Raw genomic sequence first — 21,527 nt, 5'->3', positions numbered from 1 at the left:
TGCAGGAGGACCCATACAGCATGGATATGGGAAGCAAATCCTGGAGGAGTTAGGAGAGTCAACATGGACTTGGGTGAGACAATGTCCCTTAGGATACAGGATAGACAGCTCTGTGTAGGTTGGGGTGGAGTGGGGGATATGCAGGTGGTGTGTGATGAGGAAGATATTCCTGGGGTACAGGATACCACATGTGGTGTGTAGTGAGGGGGATAGTTCCTGAGGTACAGGATAGCCCATGTGGAGTGGATGAAGGGTATATCCCTGGGGTTCAGAATGGTGCTGTAGGGTGAGGCGTTAAACCTTAAGGTATAGGGCAGACCACACATTATGGGAGTGAGGACGTTATTTTCTAGGTTTCAGGATAGCTCACGTGGTGACCATGATATGTTCTGGGGTGTAGGACAGTCCACATGACATGTATATGAAGTAGGAGTAGGACCAGGAAGCCCAGGGTATGGTGTGACCATTGTGTATGGGTGGGCCTTTTGGGTTCTCAGCCTGCTGTGTCAACATGTCTGTCTTCATAGGGGCCGATTTGGCCAGGTCCACAGATGCACAGAGAAGTCCACCGGCCTTCCACTGGCAGCCAAGATCATTAAAGTGAAGAGTGCCAAAGACCGGGTGAGGCATCTGCCCCAGGCTAGTTGGGTCCCTCTGGACAAACTCAGGGCTCCTTTTCTTCCTTTAGAGCCTCCTGGGCCCACATTGCACCAGGCCCCTCTACACTGAGCAGGAGACCTGCTACCTTTCTGCCTCTTCTCCATGACTCCTATAGTGCAGTCAGGAAGTCACCTGTGCACCACTCAGTCTAGATCTACATGTCCACATGTGGATATCCAGGCAAGGCTCTGCCTGCAAGACCATGGACAATGAGGCCTTTTCCTTCCTGGGTTTCGTCTGTAAAATGGGCAGATTGAAGAAAGATCCTTCCTGTTGTAAGAATCTGGTTTGAGTGGTTAGTCAAGAGAGCAGGAAATGAAGATGGATTAGGAGTGTGCATGTGTGCGTGCATGTGTGTACGTGTGTATGGGTGTGTGTTTGCATTTTGTATACCTTGGGTGGGCTCTTCTTCCTGACCCATCTGCTTGGAAACCGCTTTCTCCTCTGGTTCCACAAGGAGGATGTGAAGAATGAGATCAACATTATGAACCAGCTTGGCCATGTGAACCTGATCCAGCTCTATGATGCCTTCGAGAGCAGGAACAGTTTTACCCTCGTCATGGAGTAGTGAGTATTTTGAAAGTGGGCCAGTGGCTCAGGCTGGGGCTTAGAGCCTTCATTCTAGACAAAGCTATGTCTCTCTTTTCTCCCCACTGGGACACCAGGGCCATGTCATCCCTCTTTGGCTTTGCTGCTTGACCTCCCATGTGGACCATGGAGGTCAAAGTCATTTTGTAACAACCTTGGGGCTAGTGATCCTGATTTGACCTGCAGGTATAAGTCGATTTGACCCTTACAATTTTTAGTAATTTTGAAATCATTGTTAACAGTTGGAAGTTGGGACATTTCACGTTAAAACTTGAATGTCTGGCTTTTCTTGAAGATGTAGAAGATTTAGGAAGGCTGGACCTGCATGGCCAGGTGGCAATGGTATGCTGGAACCCATGCCCTGCCTTTGTAGACAGGGTGGTCAGGCTTGCATTTGCCACAATTCCCACCATTCCCAATCACTCCTGGCAATGAGGCCAAGGGCTCGGAGACCAATTCTTGTGCTTGTGTTGCCGTTTCCTTCTGCAGGATGGAAGTGAGTAGAACATTTGTCTTGTCATGTCTCTATCAAAAGTAGGAAAATAAAAGACTGACTAAGGACTGTATGTTTTCAGAAAACTTTTGATTTGCCCACTTCAGCTTTTGGCTATGTAGATTCCAGTTGATCCCCATAGGAAAATGAATTTACAACTCTGGTCTAGATTATGCAGAGTCAATATACATGATCAACATTGAAAACCATCCCATCTTCTCTTTGATCCATCACTTCCTTTTTATCACCCATATTCTTCGCTGGGAAAGGGACAGAGCAAATATCCCCACAAAAGCCTTGATGGGAGTAGCCCTGTGGCCCACAAGGTATAACCTTAGGCTCACCTGGATTGGCCTCTTGGCTCCTGGTGACAAGTCCTCTGATGTCCACCTCTCCCTTTTGCTCTGGCAGTGTGGACGGGGGTGAACTTTTTGACAGGATCACAGATGAAAAGTACCACCTGACTGAACTGGACGTGGTCTTGTTCACCAAGCAGATCTGTGAGGGTGTGCATCACCTCCACCAGCACTACATCCTACACCTGGACCTCAAGGTAGGTTCTGCCTTGGGCCTGGGGTGGGCAGTCCCCCTGATTTCTGAGCCTTGGTGCACTTTCCACCCTGAGAGCTCTGTCAATAGACAAGGCTGGTGTACACTCTTGGTTCTGCCGTTTCCTAGTTCTGGAGTTAGGGCAGCCAACGCATGCTGTCTCTCTGAGCCTTGGTTTATCTGTCACATGGATAATTAATTGTACCTCTTCAAGTGTTATTCAAGAACTAATATCTATTTACGATTAGTTTTTTTTAAAGTTCATAAAGGAACATGTGCTTGTGGTAACATATTGACAATAGAGTAGTGTATAAAATACACAGTGAACATTCTTCCCAGCTAGTGTCTATGCTGACAGGTGTTTTCTATCAGCAAGCTGACATATTAAGTACACACAAAAGGTATCATGTAGTGTATCGCATTTTGTTTGTTTGTTTGTTTGAGAGATTTTGGCTATAGAGCGTGGGTGCTCACCGGAGGCACAGAGACAGAGAGAGAGAAAATGAGAAGTCACCCCCAAGAGGCATGGCTGCATTGCAAACTCTTCTGTTCACCTCTTGGGATTTTGGGCATTCATGCACATACCCCTGGAGTGAATTTCAACTGTCATGTCTGGGACTCAAACCCTGGTTAGCTATGTGGGAGTTCAATGCCTTAACCACTATGTCACCTGCTGGCTCCCCTTTTTTTTTTTTTTTTTGTCGTTGTTGTTGTTGTTGCTTTTTTTTTGCCATAGGGCATGTATGCTTGCTAGAGAGTCTCCTCCCAGTTCAAACTGCTTACATCGCTTAATATCCAGCATTCTCTTAGATTTGCAGTTGGGCTCAACACATTCAAGCCTCAGCACAATCTTCTTTGTAGTGTTTGCCTTTTCCCAGAAAACAGGCTTAGTCTGTCCACCATAGCCGCTCTGCTTCCTGTCATAATGCCGCTTTCCCTGAGCATACAGAGAATCCTTGCCGTTTTTGTACTGTGTCACTTTTTGAGGTTGGTGCTTGCTATACTTCCTACAGAAAGTCCGGTGGGTTTTAGGGATGTTCACCATGCTTGCAGGCCAGCTATCTGCACAGAAAGCTTAGAAAATACTTTGATGAACAAAAATGAAAGCATAGCATACCAAAACAGATAAGATATGCCTAAACAGGAAGGAAAATTATAGCTATATATACCTATTTCAAAAAAGAAGTGGCCCATATGTGGTGGTGTAGTGGAAATACATTCTGGATGCTAGAGCCTTTAGAGTTTTTCGATCAGGGTTCAGTTCCCAGATTGACATGTATACTTTGGTATATACACATTTGCCTATTATCCTGGCTGTCTGAAAAAGCAGGGTTGGAAGAGACCCTGTTGAGGTTGCCTGTCTTTCTACCTCTCTCTCATTAAAGAAATTAATAAATAAACCTGAAAAAAAAAAAGAAGAAAGAAAAGAAAAGGAACTAGCAGGTGGTGTAGTGGTTAAGGTACTGGATTCCACATGGCTGACTTCACCGCTTGAGTCTTGGATCTGGCAGCTTGAAATACATGCCAGGTGCATGTGTGTGCATGCCCCAAATCCCCAAAGGAGAATGGAAGAGAAGGGATTGTGGCATGGCAATCCCCTGGGAGTGATTTCTAACTTTCCCGCTCTCTGTCTCTGGTGAGTGCACTTGCCTATGGCAAAAACTTGAAGGAAGAAAAGGAAGAAGAAAATGTTCAAATCAATAATATAACCTTTTACCTTTAAAAACTAGAAAAAGAGGAGAAAGTTAAACTCAAAGCAAGCAGAATGAATAAAATAATAAAAATGAAAGCATATATACAAGCCAGTTCCATGGTACAGCAGTAATGTGCTGCTCAAGGGAAGCTGGATGCCACATGGTGACCATGGTTTAACTTGACAGCCTGGTCAGCCTGAGACTTGCTGGGTACATGTGCAAGTGCCCAGGGTCCAGCTCAATGGAGGACTAGAGGAAGGAGTTTGCAGTATGACTAGGCCCTGTGGAGGGTGCTCATCTCTCTCTCTCACTTTTTTTTTTTTTTTTTGGAGGGGGTTTTTCTTTATGGGGCGCTGCACCCTTTGCTATAGGGCGCGTGCACTCGCCAGACAGACAGAGAGAGACAGAGAGACAGAAGGTGAGAAATCGTCCCCCGGGGGGATGGTCATGCCGCAATCCCCTCTCCTCTGTTCTCCTCTCGGGATCTTGGGCATGCACATACACACGTGCCCGGCGTGAGTTTTAAGCCACCGGGTCTGGGACTCGAACCGCGGTCGACTATGTGGGAGTCCAGCAACATAGCCATTACGCTCACTGCTGATCCCTCTTACTTTCATATGTACACACATGCTCTATCATGAGTAAAAAGGAAAAACTTTTTAAAAAAACTTAGAGGATAGGGTCACCTCACGGTCTGGTGGTTAAGACAGCAACATTTTACAAAGCCAACTGTGAGGTTTGTATCCTGGACCCAGTGACTTGAGAAACATGCCAGGTACATGTACATGCATGCCCAAAGTCCCCAAAGGAGGGAGAGATGAAGGAGAGATTATGGCATGACCATTCTCTGAGAAGTGTGCTTTTTCTTCCCTTTTTCTCTCTTCTCTCTCTCTGACAAGTGCATATACCCTCTAGTAATAAAGTAAAATAAAATAAAAATTGGAGGATAATTATATTAAATAAAATAGAAAAATGATAAAGAAAATCAAGGAAATCAGAATTTGGTTCTTTGGGGGTTTTTTTATTAATTTTTTTTTTTTAGAATTTGGTTCTTTGAAAAGATCAACAAATTGGAAAATATTTAGCTATACTGCTCTTAAGAAAAAGAGAAAACTCAAATGACTTAAATCAGGAATAAAAGAGGGCACATCACTACTGGCCTTACAGAAATGAAAAGAGATCATAAGGAAATGTTATAAAGCGTTGCAACCATCAACTTAGATAACCTCGTGAAATGGACAAACTTCTAGGAAGACACATATTTGTATAATGAAAATAATAAAGTAGAAATAGAAGAGAACTTCTTTAACCTGAGAAAGGCTACCTAGGAAAACCCCACAGCTAACATTATACTTAATGATAGAAGATGGAATACTTCCTCCCTAAGATCAGGAATAAGACAAGGGTGTCCATTTTTGTCTATGAAATATTTTGCTGGAGGTTCTGACCAGGACAAGAAAGCAAATAAAAGGCATCTAGATTGGGAAGGAAGAAGTAAAGCTATCTCTGTTCCCATACGACATGATTTTGTATACAGAAAATTCTAAGGAGATTAAACTATTAGAATTAATAAACAAATTCACCAAGGTTTCAGGATATAACACAAATATAAAAAATTATATTTCAATACACTATCAATGAACAATCTGTAAATGAACTAAGAAAACAATTCCATTTGCAATACTAGCAAAAAAATAAAATGCATGGGAATAAAATTAACAAAATGAATGCAACACTTATACTTTAAAACTACAGAACAGGGGACCAGCAGGAGGCATGGTGGTTAAGGTGCTGCAAACCCTTCTCCTGTATTCTCCTCTTGAGATCTTGGGCATGCACGCATATGCGCCTGGTGTGAGTTTTAAGCTGCTGAGTCTGGGACTCAAACCGCAGTCAACCACATGAGAACCCAGCGACATAATCATTATGCCATCTGCCGGTCCTACCCAGCATGTTTTTTAAACTACCATATCCAGGACTTGAACTACACAGTCAGACACCACTGGCTGGACCTGGTCAATTGATTTTTTATAATGGTGCCATGACAAACATGGTGCTGGGACATCACACATGCAAAAAAATAAAATTGAACCCTTAACTCATGTCATTAACTAAAAATGGATCATAGACCTATATTTAAGAGTTAAAACAATAAAATTTTTAGAAGAAAACAGGAATAGGGACTAGCAGTTAGCATAATGGCTATGTTGCTGAGCTCCCATTAATCAACCATGGTTTGAGTCCTGGCGAGCGCATGCACTCTATAGCCAAAACCTCTTAAAAAATAATAAAAAGAAAAAAAAGAAAACATAGGAATAAATCTTTGTGACCTTGGGTTAGACAATGATTTCTTACATCTATCACCAGGAGAGCAAGGGAAAAAAAAGAAACAATATATATATTGGGTTGTTAGAAAAATCATGACACATTTTTACATAGAAAAACAGAAAAATACATAACTTTTTAGATGACCTAATAAATAAGATGTCATCAAAATGAAAAACCTTTGTGTTTCAAAAGATACTATCAAGAGAGTGAAATGACAGCTCACAGAATGGTAGAAAATATATTTTTTCTTTTTCTTTTTTTTTGGAGAGGTTTTCGCTATAGGGCGCGTGCACTCGCCAGACAGAGAGAAAGAGACATAGAGAAAGAAAGTGAGAAATCACCCCCCAGAGGGGATGGTCACGCCACAATCCCTTCTCCTCCATTCTCCTCTTGGGATCTCGGGCACGCATGCACATGCGCCTGGCGTGAGTTTAAGTCACTGGGTCCGGGACTCAAACCACGGTTGACCACGTGGGAGTCCAGCAACATAGCCATTACGTTAACTGCTGGTCCAGGCAGAACATATATATATATTTTTTTTGAGAGGTTTTCGCTATAGGGCGCGTGCACTCGCCAGACAGAGAGAAAGAGACATAGAGAAAGAAAGTGAGAAATCACCCCCCAGAGGGGATGGTCACGCCACAATCCCTTCTCCTCCATTCTCCTCTTGGGATCTCGGGCACGCACGCACACACACCCGGCATGAGTTTTAAGCCACCGGGTCCGGGACGTGAACCACGGTCGACTATGTGGGAGTCCAGAGACATAGCCATTATGCTAACTGCTGGTTCCCAGGCAGAACATATTTTAAAATCATATATCTGATAAAGGATTTGTGACTAGAGTATATAAAAATGACTACAACTCAGGGACAGAATGACAATTAAAAATTATCCAGAGAGGACCATCCCATAACCTAGTAGTTAAGGGATCTGGATCCCACATTACTAACCACAATTCAAATCCTGGCCCGAGTGGCTGGAAAATTATGATGGCATATGGTCATACCACTATTCTCTTCTCTTCACTTTTCTGTCCTGTCAGGATTCTGAGCATGTGTGTGTGTGTATGCTCACCCAGAGTATTTTTAAAGCCACCAGATCCAAGACTTGAACCCTGGCCAGCCACATAGGATTTAGCTTATTCTGTGCAGTGCTTAATTACTGCACTATGGAGTTACCTCTATGGAATTTTTTTTTTCTTTTTTTGGAGAGATTTTTGCTATAGGGTGCGTGCACTTGCCAGACAGAGAGAGAGAGACAGAGAGACAGAAAGTGAGAAATCACCCCCCAGGTGGATGGCCATGCCACAATCCCTTCTCCTCCATTCTCTTCTCGGGATCTTGGGCAAGTACGCACATGCACCCGGCATGAGTTTAAGCCACCGGGTCCAGGACTCAAACCGCAGTCAACTACGTGGGAGTCCAGCAACATAGCCATTACGTTAACTGCCGGTCCCCTGGAAATTTGTTGAAATAAGACAATGAAGTTGCCACATTGATTGACTCTTCCTTTCACAAAACATTTCTCTGTAGCATGCAGTACTGTTTGACAGCATTTTATCCATATAGAACATCTTTCAAAATTAGAGTCAGATCTCTCTTTGTTCTTTCTCAAGATTATTTTTGCTCTTCTGAGTCCCTTGAACTTTAGAATTAGCTCATTAATGACTAGCAGTCAGTGGGATGGTTAAGGTGCTGGACTCCCACATTTTGAGTCAGACCTCTCAAATTCTGCTGCTGCTGCTTTATCAACTACGTTTTTATACTATTCTAAGTCCTTTGCTGTCATTTCAACAATGTTCACAGTATCTTTATCAGGTGTAGATTCCACCTCAAGAGACCACTTTCTTTGCTTATCCATAAGAAACAACTTAAAGTTGTTTCATTAAAGTTTTATCATGAAATTTCAGCAATTGTCATGTCTTCAGATTTCACTTCTAATTCTATTCTCTTGACATTTTCACCACATATACAAGTTAATTTCTCCATTGAAGTCTTGAATCTTTCAAAGTCATCCAGAAGATCTACTTCTTCCAAATTCCTCTTAATGTTGGTATTTTTGCTTTCTCCCATGAATCACAAATGTTAATGATATCTAGAATGGTAAGTTCTTTTGAGAAGGTTTTCAGTTTACTTTGCCCAGATCCATCAGAAGAATCACTGTCTTTGGCAGCCTTACAGAACATTTTTCTTAAATAATAAGATTTGAAAGTCAAAAGGATTCCTTGATTCATGCTTGCTTTGAGAGGTTCTTTTCTCCTTTGAAGGGTGGGTTGAACAGAGATGCAGGGAGTTGGAAAAAGATGCAAGTCACTGATGTCATGTTGTTTATTGGCTGAGTTTACTGGGAGCTCACAGAATTCTTGCAAAGTCCATAGTAGTGTTTGAAAATGCTCCTCTCTCTTGGAGCTTGTAATGCACATAGAGAATGTTCACAGAGTGCTTTCCCCCCCCTCTTCGTACTCACAGTGTGTGGAGTTGAGCTGATCTGAGCCAAGGCCAAGTCAAGGCCATCGGGGCTCACCAGCCTGAACCAAGGCTGAGCAGAGCAGTGCTAACTAGCTGGGCAGAGTAAGGCCAGCTGACCAGGTGCTCCCATTCTCTTAAAGGGACTGCAGACAGTAGTGGCTCATTACTAAAACCAGACTGTCACACATGCACATGCGTGTTACATTCAGTGGTGGAAAATAGGAAAGTCATAAGTACATAACAAATGTGCAAGTGCAGTACAACTAATAACAAAAATTGTTTACCCTGTGGCCTTCAAACATGATAAGATAGGAGGTGAGGGACCCAGACTAAACCATCTTGACTCCATCTGCAATACAGTGCTCCGGAATGGATTTTGTGTTTGCAGGCATTAGAACAACATTGATCTCTTTGTACATCTCCATCAGAGTCCTCTGATGACCAGGGCATTGTTAATGACCAGGGTATTGTTAATATTGTGAAAGCAATTTATTTTTCTGACAGGGTCTCAACAGTGGACTTAAAATAGTCAGTAAATCATGCTGTAAACAGATGTACTATCATCCAGGGTTTGTTTTTCCACTTACAGACCACAGATGGGATAAATGTAGCATAATTCTTTTTAAAAAAAGAATCATTTATTTATTTAATTCCACTTGTTGTTATTATTATTTTAATTTGACGAGAGAGAGAGAGAGAAAGGGGAAGAGAGAAAGCATTAGTCACCATGTCTGGGACTTGAACTACAGTTGGCCATGTGGGAATCTAGTGCCTTTAACCACTATTCTACCTGCCGGCCCCAAATTTAGCATAATTCTTAAGGGTTCTAAGATTTTCAGAACAATATATGAGCTTTGGATTCAACTTAAAATCACCAGCTTCTGACAAGAGAGTCAGCCTGTCCTCTGTAGCTTTGAAGCCAGGCATTGACTTCTCCTTAGCTATGAAAACCCTAGAAGGCATCTTCTTCCAGTAAAAGGCTGTTTGATTTACGCTGAAAATTTATTGTTTAGTGTAGCCACTTCCGTCAGTTTATCTTAGCTAGATCCTCTGACTAACTTGCTGCAGCTTCTACATCAGCACTTGATGCTTCACCTTATACTTTTATGTTATGGAGATAGCGTCTTTTCTTAAACTTCATGAAAACCTCTGCTGGTTCCTTCTGCTGCTTTCTTCCAGCCCTTGTGGAATTGAAGAGAGTAAAGACCCTGCTCTGGACTAGGCTTTATCTTAAGGGAATATTGTGGCTGGTTTGAGCTTCTATCTAGGACACTGAAACTTTTTTCCATATCAGCAATAAAGTTGTTTTATTTTATCATGTGTGTTCACTGAAGTAGCACTTTTAATTTCCTTCAAGAACTTTTCCTTTATGTTTACAGCTTGGCTAAATGGCACAAGAAGCCTAGCCTTTGGCTTTTATTTTATTTTTTGGCCAGGAAGATAGAGAGAGAGAGAGAGAGAGAGAGAGAGAGAGAGGGGGGGGGGGAGAGGGGGAGGGAGGGGGGGGGGGGGGGGGAGGGAGGGAGAGAGGGAGAGAGAGAAAATGAATAAGAAGGGACCCCTCCCCCCATGGGAGATGTTCCTCCCACAATCCTTCCTCCTCCATTTCTTTCTCCTTTGGAGATTTTTGTACATGCACCAAGTGTGTTTTTCAAGCCACTAAGCCTAAGACTGAAACCATACAGTTGGCCATGTGGGATCCAGCCCCTTCACAACCAGACCACCAGCTGCCCCCATCTCTGCTTTGACATGCCTTCATTGTTAAGCTTAATCATGTATACTATCTGATTTAAAATGACAGACAGGCAACTTTTCCTTCCCCCTGTACCCTTAGAGGCCATTGTCGGGTTATTAACTGGCCTAATTTCATTATTGGTATGTTTGAAGGAACAGGAAGGACTGAGGAGAGTGAGAGAGATGGGGGAACAGCTGGTTGGTGGAGCAGTGAGAACCTACACATACACCGGAGGAGCAATGACAACATACCACTGAGTTTGCTGTTTCATATGGGTGTGGTTTGTGGTGCCCTAAAACAATTAGAGTAGTAACATCAAAGATCACAGATTACCATAACAGATATAGTAATAATGACAAAGTTTGAAGAAGTGTAATGATTACCAAAATATATCAAAAGGCCTGAAGCGACCACATGCTTTTGGAAAAATAGCACCAATAGATGTGCTGTAAGAAGGGTTGTCACAAGCTTTCAATTTGGAAAAAACAGTGTCTGCGAAGTGTAATAAAGCAAAGCACAATAAAATGAAGTGTGCTTATACCATTGCCAATAAGCTCATGAAGAGAGTTTCAACATCATTCGTTGTGAGAGAAATGTAAATAAAAATCACAATGAGGTGGGACCAGCAGATAGCGTAATGGCTATGTCACTGAACTCCTATGTAGTCGACCACAGTTGAAGTCTTGGACCGGTGGCTTAAACTCACACCAGGCGCGTATGCGTGTGTGCCCAAGATCCCAAGAGGATAATGGAGGAGAAGGGATTGTGGCATGGCCATCCCCCCTGGGTGGTAGTTTCTCTCTGTTTTTTTTTGGTGAGTGCACATACCTTATAGCAATAATCTCTCCAACAAACAAACAAAAAATCACAATGTGGGGACTGACAGGTGGCATGGTGGTTAAAAGTGCTGAACTCCCACCTGGCCGACTATGGTTCAAGTCCTGGACCTGGTGGTGGCTTGCTTCTCACTTTCCCTCTCTCTGGTCAAATTAAATAATAATAATAATAATAATAATAATAATAATAATAATAAAGTTAAATAAAACAATTATTTTAAAAAATCACAATGAATGCCAGCAGGTGATGCACAAAAGTCTCCTGGATCCTACATGATCGACTGACCAGTTCAACTCCCAGATCCAGCAGCTTGAAAAGCATGCTGGGTGTGTGTGCATGAGTGTCCCAAATCCCAAGAGCAAAGTGGAGGAGAAGGGATTTGGCATGACTATCTTCCCTGGGGGGGGGGCAATTTCTCATTGTCCTTCTCTCCTTCTCTTCCTATCTCTCTCTGGCAAGTGCATACACCCTGTAACCAAATCTGGAAAAAAAATCACAATGACAGGACCAGACAGTAGCACAGGGATAAAATGGAATTCTCTGTGAGACGATCCCACATGAGAAGGCTTGTGGTTCAAGTACAGAGACCACCCTGGGTACACTAGGCATGTACTTGGACATGATCTGGAGCTGGCCAAAGGATAGGGGTGGATCAAGGTGTTAGGATTCTATTGGGGGTGCTCTCTCTCTCTCTGTTTATCTCTGTCTCTCATGCTATGGAAAAAATACGTAAATAAACTTAAAAGAATAACAATGAGATACTATGTCATACCCATTTGACCAACTGAAATAAAAAAATAAAAATTACAGATAGTAGGTAGTGTTGACTAGAATGTGGAAAAATTAGAACCCTCCTACACTGCTAGTGGAGTTGTAAAATGAAGCATCCAGTTAAAAAACATTTGATAGTTTCTACAAATGCTTATACAGGATTTCCAGATGACCCAGCATATACCTAGGTCCCATGCTTCAGTTCTCTTCAATTCAAGAGCACTGAAGTAGTCTCTTAGGTGTGAGAATTGAAGGATACATTCACATAAAAACTTGTACATGGATGTTCTTAGCAGTATAAACCTTAATAGCCAAAAATGGGAAACAGTGCAGGTGTTATTAATGGATAAATGACTAAACAAATATGGTATATTCATACAACATAATATTATTTAGCCATGAAAAGGAATAAAGTATTGATGCACACTTCAACATGACTGAATCTTAAAAATATGCTAAACAAAAGAAGCCAGACCTGAAAGGCTACATATTTTATGATTCCATTTTCATGAAATATCAAGAATTAGACAAATGCACAGAGACAGAAATACACTAGTAATTGCCAGAGGTTTGGAGTAAGGGAAGAATGGACAGTGACTGATGATGGGTATGAGATTTTACTTATTTATTTATTTATTTTCAGGATATGAAATGTGCTAAAATAGGTAGCAGTAGTGACTGTACAACTCTGCAAATACACCAAAAGTCACTGATTTATACACTTTAAAACAGTGAATTTTGGGACTGGCAGGTAGTGTGGTGGTTAAGATGGTGGACTTCCACAGGGCCGACTGTGGTTTGAGCCCCAGACCTGGTGGCTTGCTTTCTCTCTCTCTTTCTGGTCAAATTGAATAATAATAAAAAATAATTAAGTTAGAAAAAAACCTCTCCAAAAAAAGAAAAAAAAATAAGTAACAAATAATTCTTTTTAAAAAGGGCAGATTTTATGGTATCACCATTATTAGTTGTATTACTTATATTTTAATAACATTGTAAGAATTAAGTTCACCTAATCTTTTTATCTTTTTTTTTTAGAGGTTTTTGTTATAGGGCGCATGCACTCACTTGAAAGGTAGAGAGAGACAGAGAGATAGAAAGTGAGAAATCACCCCCCCGGGGGGATGGCCACGCTGCAATCCCTTCTCCTCCATACTGCTTTTGGGATCTTGGGCCTGGCGTGAATTTAAGCCACCGGGTCCAGGACTTGAACTGCGGTCGACTACATGGGAGTCCAGTGACAGCCATTATGCCATCTGCTGGTCCCCTTTTTACCTTTTTTAAATATAAGTTTTTTTTTGGGACCAGCAGTTGGCATAATGGCTATGTCTCTGGACTCCCATGTAGTCGACCACAGTTTTGAGTCCCAGACCCGGTGGCTTAAACTCACGCCAGGCACATGTGCATGTCTGCCCAAGATCCCAAAAGCAATATGGAGGAGAAAGGATTGTGGTGTGGCCACCCCCCTCATGGTGGAGGGGTTGATTTCTAGCTTTCTGTCTCTCTGTCTTTCTGGTGAGCACATTCATCCTATAGCTAAAACCTCTCAAAAAAAAAAAAGGATTTTTTTTCTTATTTTTTCTTTATTCATGATAGAAGGTATATGTAAGCACATTTGTTGCAGAAAGGGAGAGAGAGAGAGGAGCATCTTCCATAGGGTGTGGTCAGACTTCAGTTCTCTTCCTCCAGTCAGTCAAATCCTGAGCACTTGTGCACATGCCAGATGGATTTCAGACTGGCTGGGGTGGGGATTTGAACAGATTCGCTATGTGGCATCCAGCTTGTCTTAAGCAATGGAGCCATAGAGTCAGATCTTTTTTTACCTTTAAAATGAGACTACAAAAACATTTAAAATTATATATGTGGTTCATGTCATATTTCTTCCTTTATTTCTTTTTCTTCTTTCTTTTTTCATTCTTTTTCCTTCTTTCTTTTCCCTTTCTTTCTTCATCCTTTCTTCTTTCTTTCTTTCTTTTTATTTCTTCTTTCTCTTTTTCTTTCTTTTCCTTTGTCATAGGGTGCGTGCGTTTTCCAGAGGTAGACAGAGAAAGAGAGACACACATAAAGAGGGAAAGTGAGAAACCACCCCCACTGGGGAGACAGCCATACCACAATTTCTTCTTCTCTCTTCTCCATTCTCCTCCTGGGATTTTGGGCACATGCACCCAGCATGATTTTCAAGCTGCCAGGTCCAGGACTCAAACTGCAGTTGGCCATGTGGGAACCAAGCACCTTCCTTTCTTTTCTTTTTTTCTTTTTTTTTTAGAGAGGTTTTTGCTATAGGGTGCGTGCACTTGCCAGAAAGACAGAGAGAGAGACAGAGAGATAGAAAGCAAGAAATCACCCCCTAGGGAGGATGGCTACGACACAATCTCTCCTCCCGCATTCTCCTCTCGGGATCTTGGACACACACGCACATGTGCCCGGTGTGAGTTTAAGCCACCTGGTCCGGGACTCAAACCGTGGTTGACTATATGGGAGTCCAGAAACATAGCCTTAATGCCAACTACTGATTGTGACATCTGTTTTTTTCTCAAGGACTCAGAAACCCTGGCAATTGTACCTGGCTTCCTGCATGGTGTCCAGTGGCTGGAACTGAACAGTGGCTGCCCTTTCACATTGGGCAGGAGTCTTCCAGTTCCCCATGCCCTATACCAGTCCTTATAGTCTCATCAGCCAACTTCATTTATTTTCATTATCTATCTAACTCCTGTAGGCCTGCCTTGAGTCATTCATTTTCATTGGAGGCTGGGGAACTGAGGCCTAGAGACAAATATGTGTGGGAGCTGCAGAGCTTCCTCACCTGTTAATTGGGCTAACCAGACTTCTCTTTCTTTCCTAGCCAGAGAATATACTGTGTGTCAATCAGACAGGACACCAAATTAAGATTATTGACTTTGGACTGGCCAGAAGGTAAGGGGGTTTTATTTTAATATTTTGACAAGTCTTGAGAACTCTGCAGCTTTCTTGGGCATAGCTATCCCTTGCCCAGTCAATTCTCAAGTTTGCAGACTGATGAAAAAAAGCTGTTGCTGTCAGAGGCTGGTAGCCTTTGATGTACAGATAGATCTTGATACTCCTTCAGAGCTTTGTGTTGTGGGCTCTGTTGCTCCCTTAAAGTCTATAGAATTAACTGGACTTCAGTCCCCCGTCTGAACAGAGAGGGGAATAAAGAGTAAGGTGAGCTGTTGAATAGGGAGCTGGGCAGCTCAATCCTAGTGATTTCCTAGTTCCTCTGGGACCAGCACGTGCTGGGCTTTGCACCCATCACCATCCTTGCCTCTAGAAAATGACTAGGTTGGGAACCAGCAGTTAGCATAATGGCTATGTCACTGGACTTCCATGTAGTCAACCGCGGTTCGAGTCCTGAACCCAGTGGCTTAAACTCAAGCTGGGCATGTGTGCGTGAGTGCCCAAGATCCCAAGAGGAGAATGGAGAAGGGATTGCAGTGTGGCCACGCCCCTGGGGGGTGGTTTCTCGCTTTCTGTCTCTCTCTGTCTCTGTGTCTTTCTGGCCAGCACACACACCCTATAGCAAAAAAAAAAAAAAAAAAAAAAAAAAAAGAAAGAAAATGACTACGTTGGATATGAAATGTGTACATGACAGCAGTGTCATGGGTGAGTGGTTCTGGAACTACTGGGGACCAAGTTAGATCTTGATAAAATGGTAATATAATGGCACTAGATGGTGGCAGGGGCAGTTACAAGGGTTAAATGAGATAAGGCATGGCTGGTGTGAACCTATCTTTATGAGAGTGATTAAATTCTTGAGTTTCAGTGTATAATGTGAACATCGTATATAATTTTAAAATGCCTAAAGTCTCTTTAAAAATGTTTTTTGAGAGTTTTTTTGCTATAGGGCATATGCGCTTATCAGAGAGACAGGGACAGAAAGCAAGAGATCACCCCCTGAAGGGTTGGCCACACTGCAATCCCTTCTCCATTCTCCTCCTGGGGTCTTGGGTATGCACAAATGCATGTCTGGTGTGAGTCTGAAGCCACTGAATCTGGGACTTCAACCATGGTCGGCCATGTAGGAGTCCAGAAATGTAACGGCTATGCCATCTGCTGGTCCCATCTTTAAAGCCTAGTGAAGTAGAGGTGGTTTTACTGTACAGTCCTGTCTGGCCAAATGTCAGATGAATACAGTGCCTCCATAGGGCTCCTGCCCACCTCATGCATACCTAGTGGCTTGGGCTCTGAGGGGTGGTAGTAGCGAACTCTTGGCATTGGTAGGGGGCAGCCCTCAAACCTTCAGGCAGGCATCCACACTCCATAAATGTGGCCATAATATGCCTATCCTCTAGAATTGTTTCTTCTCAGAATGACAGTTGTCTGGGAATCATATTTTCTGGGTAGGTCTTCATAGCTTAGCTGAATTTACAACTCTTACTGAAAATTTTCTCTCATCTTGATGATTTTTTTTGGCAAAGAAGTTGTTTTTGTGACATCATGAGCCATACTATGTATTCCACTCTTATCTGTGAATAGAAGGAGTCTTGTCCCTGTGGAGACAGAGCTGCACACTGAGCTCAACCTCTGGCCTCTAGCACCACTTCCCAGATAGCATCCAAATCCATAGTGGTGGTCTTCCTAGGTTATGCTGCCACTGGATGAAGTGGAAAATGGTACCTATGTGCAGGGGGTGAAAGATGCATTTTCAGTGCCCCACATGCTGTTTACTGTAACAGATGGAAGTTCATAGTCTCCCACTGTATCTTCAGAATCTCCATTACATTTATTACCAATGTAAAATCCCCCCAACTCAAACACTTCAAAATCATGTTCAAGTTGTCATGGATAAAATGGCTATTTTCCCAAGTAGCCATTTGGGAATTCTCAATCTATTTTTTTATTATTGCTACCTGCCCTCCAGTGAGATTTTTTACACTTTCCCCCCTAATTGTCTCGTCCTCCCATTTCAAAGATGTTCTGTGTATCTATGTACCATAAATAGACTATATTTAACTTAATACCACAAGTGTGTCACACATATGTTTATGTATTGGCCCTTTGGAGAGCCACAAACCATTGCTACAGCCAAGGTTTTTTTACCCCCCAAGAATCAATTTTTGTTCCAGGTTTTTTTTTTTTTGTCAATATTATCATCATAGAGAACATACACTAGTGTATGTAGTACCCTCTCAAATGCCAGATGACCAATTGACAGATGAGTATTTACAGTGACACACTGTTAATTCAGGGCAAGAAGCAACTACCGGATGCTTCTGGAGTCAGAAGGCTTTTCTTGGCTATTGTAAATAATGCTGCTAGGAATATGGGAGTATGTGGCTCTTGACACACCTCTTTTCTTTTTTTTTTTTTAAACAATTATTTTGGGACCAGCAGATACTGTAATGGTTACATTGCTGAACTCCCATGTAGTCAACAGTGGTTCAAGTCCTGGCCCCAGAGGCTTAAACTCACGCTGGTCATGTGTGCATGCATGCCCAAGATCCCAAGAGGAGAATGGAGGAGAAGGGAGTGCCATGTGGCTATCCCCTGGGGGGTGATTACTCGCTTTCTGTCTCTCTCTGTCTTTCTTGTGAGCACACATGCCCTATAGCAAAAACCTCTTCCAAAAATATATGTGTGTGTGTGTGTGTGTGTGTGTGTGTATATATACATATATTAAAATTATATATATATATACATATAAAATTTTAATTTTATTATTTTAAAATTTGATCAGAAAGCAATGGAGAGAGAAAGGGAAGGTGGAAAGCAAACTACCAGGTCTAGGACTCAAACTGCGGTTGGCCATGTGGGAGTCTAGCATCTTAACCACCACAGTACCTGCTGGCCCTAGGATACAAATTTCAATTCTTTTGGATATATACCTAAAAGTGGAGTTGCTGGATCATATAGTAATCTTATTTTTAATTTAAAAATTATTATTATTTTTAATAATATATTTTGCTATAGGGCATGTGCACTTGCCAGAAAAAAGAGAGGGAAATCACCCCCAGGGGAATGAACATACTATAACCCCTTCTCTTCTATTCTCCTCTCAGGAGTTTGGGCATGCATGTACCGTTGCCCAGTGTATTTTTCCAGCCACTGGGTCTAGCCTCAAACTGTATAGCCAGGTAGGATATAGCTGCCTTATTTTTATTTTTTAAGTAACCACCAAACTGTTTTCATAGTGGCTGCACCATTTTATGTTCCCACCAGTAGTCCACCAGGTTTCCAATATTGCCACATCTTCATTTATGCTTGATATATATTTATTTTTCCCTCTCTCATAGAAGTCATCCTGATGAGTGTGAAGTGGCATCACAATGTGTTTTTGTTTTTGTTTTTGCTATAGGGCGTATACGCTATGCTCTCACAGGAGAAACAGAGAGACAGAAAGTAAGAAATCACCCCCCAGGCAGGATGGCCACACTGCAATCCCTTCTCCTCTATTCTCCTCTTGAGATTTTGGGTATGCACGCACACACATCTGGCATGAATTTGAAGTCACTGGTTCCTGGATTCATGGTTGACCAGAGACATAACCATTATGCCACCTGCTGGTTCCAACAACGTGGTTTTGATTTGTTTCTCTAGGATTACTGATGATAAACACCAGACCTTCTTTTCCTAAGTCTCTCTCTCTCTCTCTCTTTTTTTTGGTAAGCTTATTTCATGAAGAGGGAGACAGCACTCTCTACAGGGTCTTGACGCTGCAATCCACCCCCAGGGTTAAGCCAGCCCAGATAATGGGCACATGTATCATGTGTGCCTGGTGTACTCAGGGGGGGGGTCTCTCGACACAAACTGGCAATGTTATCATGTGTCTGCCTTGAAGAGCGTTGTGTTTTACTGCTCTGTCACCATCCAGCCCCTTCTTTTTCTAATTGTTACTGTCATCCTTCCAAGCATATCGTACATATCAACAGAGCAGATCCCTTCAGCAGTTTCTTTACCAAAGAAAACAACTTTATTCATTTGGTTCTTCCATGAATTGAAAGACATGGAGAGAGAGAAAGAGAGAGAACACCCCAACACAGTTTTCGATGTTGCAATCCATTCCAAGCCCTCAGCTAGCCCTTGGTCATGGCCAACTGTGCACTTGGTATCTTCAGGGAGGTCTCTGGACTTGAACTGAAAATCTTCCCATGTGGGATTGCCTTGCAGAGTGTCCTATTTTACCACTGCACAACCATCTGGTCCTCTTCCTCTCAACAGCTTCTACCCCATTTGATTGACTTGTTCATGTGATTCCATGCTGAATAAAACATACTGATCCTCTCTCCTCCTCCTATTATAAATTCCTGGAGGAGAAAGATGGGGGATTTCTAATAATTCTAGCACTTACGAAAGTCTGAGGTTTGGGGCCTGAGTGTGTGGTTATTCCCTAATAAACCACATATGCACTTGGGTGTGAGGTCCAGACAAAATGGCTGACAGGGAAGGTTAGGGAATGTTTACTTCCCATGGGAATTTGTCCTAACTGCCACATCTTTGACCTTATCCCCTTGGTTGCTTATACTTCCTTCTCCTTAGGTATAAGCCTCGGGAAAAGCTGAAGGTGAATTTTGGCACTCCCGAGTTCTTGGCTCCAGAAGTTGTCAACTATGAGTTTGTCTCATTCCCCACGGACATGTGGAGTGTGGGAGTCATCACCTATATGCTGTGAGTGCTTAGGGTTCTGCCAATGAGGAGATGGGAGCTATCTGTCTTATATAGAGTCCCCTTAGAAGCAGCAAAGTTTTGTTCTCAGGAAACACGAATAGAGGAATATGGCAGGAGATGGGGAAGGAAAGGTAGCCAGTAAAGGGTGTGTTGAGTCAGTTTGTCATATTTACAATTGGTCCCATTTCCAAGTTATCACTTGTAATAGGCTACTGCTGGAAAAAAAAAAAAAAGTTGAGCTATACAGACATTATTCCCTAGAATAAAGGCCTGAATACTTAATTACTTGGTGATTAAGTCCTGGGTTGAGTTATTCTGATACTCAGATATAAAGTAATAACTAAAATAATTAAAGGGTATTAATGGCCTGGGTATAAGGCCCCACAGTGGGCAACTAAATTTATAATTCTGCTGGGGAACCCTAGAGTCCACTGTGGAATGCTTCTCTCCTGCCCCTTCAGTCTTACTCCATCTGAGGGGTGAGGAAGTTGGGGTATTTATATATCAATTCTTATTAGTCATTATGTGTTGATTAATCGCAGATGTGTACATGTGTGTTGTTGGGGGGGTGTTGTGGAATTATTTTTCTTGTACTTCTGGTGGGCCAAGAAAGCTTCAATCAGAAAGCCCTCCAGGAAAAAAAAACTTGCAGGTGATTTGGCACAAGTGGGGCTGCAGTGCAGGGTAGGACACTGCTGCATCATTTAATCACTTCTGACCCTGTACTCCCGTTTTCTTCTCTCTCCAACTGTGAACTTCCCTTAGCTATTTCTTCAGAGGCCCAACAAAATCGTGTTTTGCTTCTAGTCTTATCATTATTGTGTAACTGCTACACTGTGTCCTCACATTTTGTATGTATGTGCTGTATCAGGCTGGAAAGTTGAGTCCTACCAGTTGATTGCATAGTAACCTGCCTCTCTGTCCTCATTGTTTCAATCAGGAGCCCTTTTAAAAGAGCCAATTTTCTTTTGCCTAGGGGCCTGGATAATATCTAAACCTGTCTATTTCAGAGACATGGAAAGGTTATTTTATTATTTTTTAATTTGCCAGATGGCGCCTGTGCTTAAAGGAGACAAAGGGAAAGTAAGAAAGCACTCCCAGTCTCTGCTCCCCCTACTCCCTTGCATGATTATGCTGCAATCCCTTCTCTATTTTTCCCTCCTTCTGGGACTTCGGACATGCACACATATGCACCAGCATGTTCTTGAAGCTGTTGGATCCAGGACTAACCACTCTGTTGGCTATGTGGGATTCAGCTACTTTAACCACCAGGCCACTTGCTGGCCTAGAAAAATTATTTTTTAACTAAATCAATATGTATGTAATAACTGGACATAATGAGTTGGGCCCCAATTTATTTTTCACTTCAGAGATAAGGAGAAAAGAGATTAAGTGTGATAGGGAACATTTCTCCTTCCTGCTTCAAATTTTTTATTCATCCATGTCCTCCCCTTAATGAACACACTAGATTATATCCTGTAGAAAAGTAATAGGGATGATTTTCCTTTGAATCCTGTTGATTCTGGTTACATCTGTTCAAATTTTGTCAGCTTCTGCTCTATTCTGTTAATGCGTGTTGGCAAATGTAGCTTCCATACACTGATGGCCCCTTCTCTCCTTCGTAGACTCAGTGGTTTGTCCCCATTTCTAGGGGAAACAGATGCAGAAACCATGAATTTCATTGTGAACTGTAACTGGGATTTCGATGCTGATACTTTTGAAGGGCTGTCGGAAGAGGCCAAGGACTTTGTTTCCCGGTTGCTGGTCAAAGAGAAGAGGTACTCT

The 21,527-nt window shown here is 42.3% G+C and overlaps 1 protein-coding gene across 4 annotated transcripts in view; it reads left to right on the top strand.

Moving 5' to 3' along the window:
* Positions 1–21,527, top strand: part of MYLK3 (myosin light chain kinase 3) — a 67,300-nt gene that overhangs the window by 38,722 nt on the left and 7,051 nt on the right. For all 4 annotated transcript variants that reach the window (XM_006170458.3, XM_006170457.2, XM_006170456.3 and 1 more), the window contains 6 exons: positions 528–621; positions 1,118–1,227; positions 2,153–2,294; positions 14,965–15,035; positions 19,614–19,742; positions 21,368–21,520. In XM_006170458.3, the coding sequence (XP_006170520.1) occupies positions 528–621; positions 1,118–1,227; positions 2,153–2,294; positions 14,965–15,035; positions 19,614–19,742; positions 21,368–21,520 (699 nt within the window). The remainder of the gene's footprint in view (positions 1–527; positions 622–1,117; positions 1,228–2,152; positions 2,295–14,964; positions 15,036–19,613; positions 19,743–21,367; positions 21,521–21,527) is intronic.

This window comes from Tupaia chinensis, unplaced genomic scaffold (genome assembly GCF_000334495.1).
Source record: "Tupaia chinensis unplaced genomic scaffold, TupChi_1.0 Scaffold148557_1, whole genome shotgun sequence".
NCBI classification, from domain to species: domain Eukaryota; kingdom Metazoa; phylum Chordata; class Mammalia; order Scandentia; family Tupaiidae; genus Tupaia; species Tupaia belangeri.
This window is presented reverse-complemented; position numbering and strand designations above follow the sequence as displayed.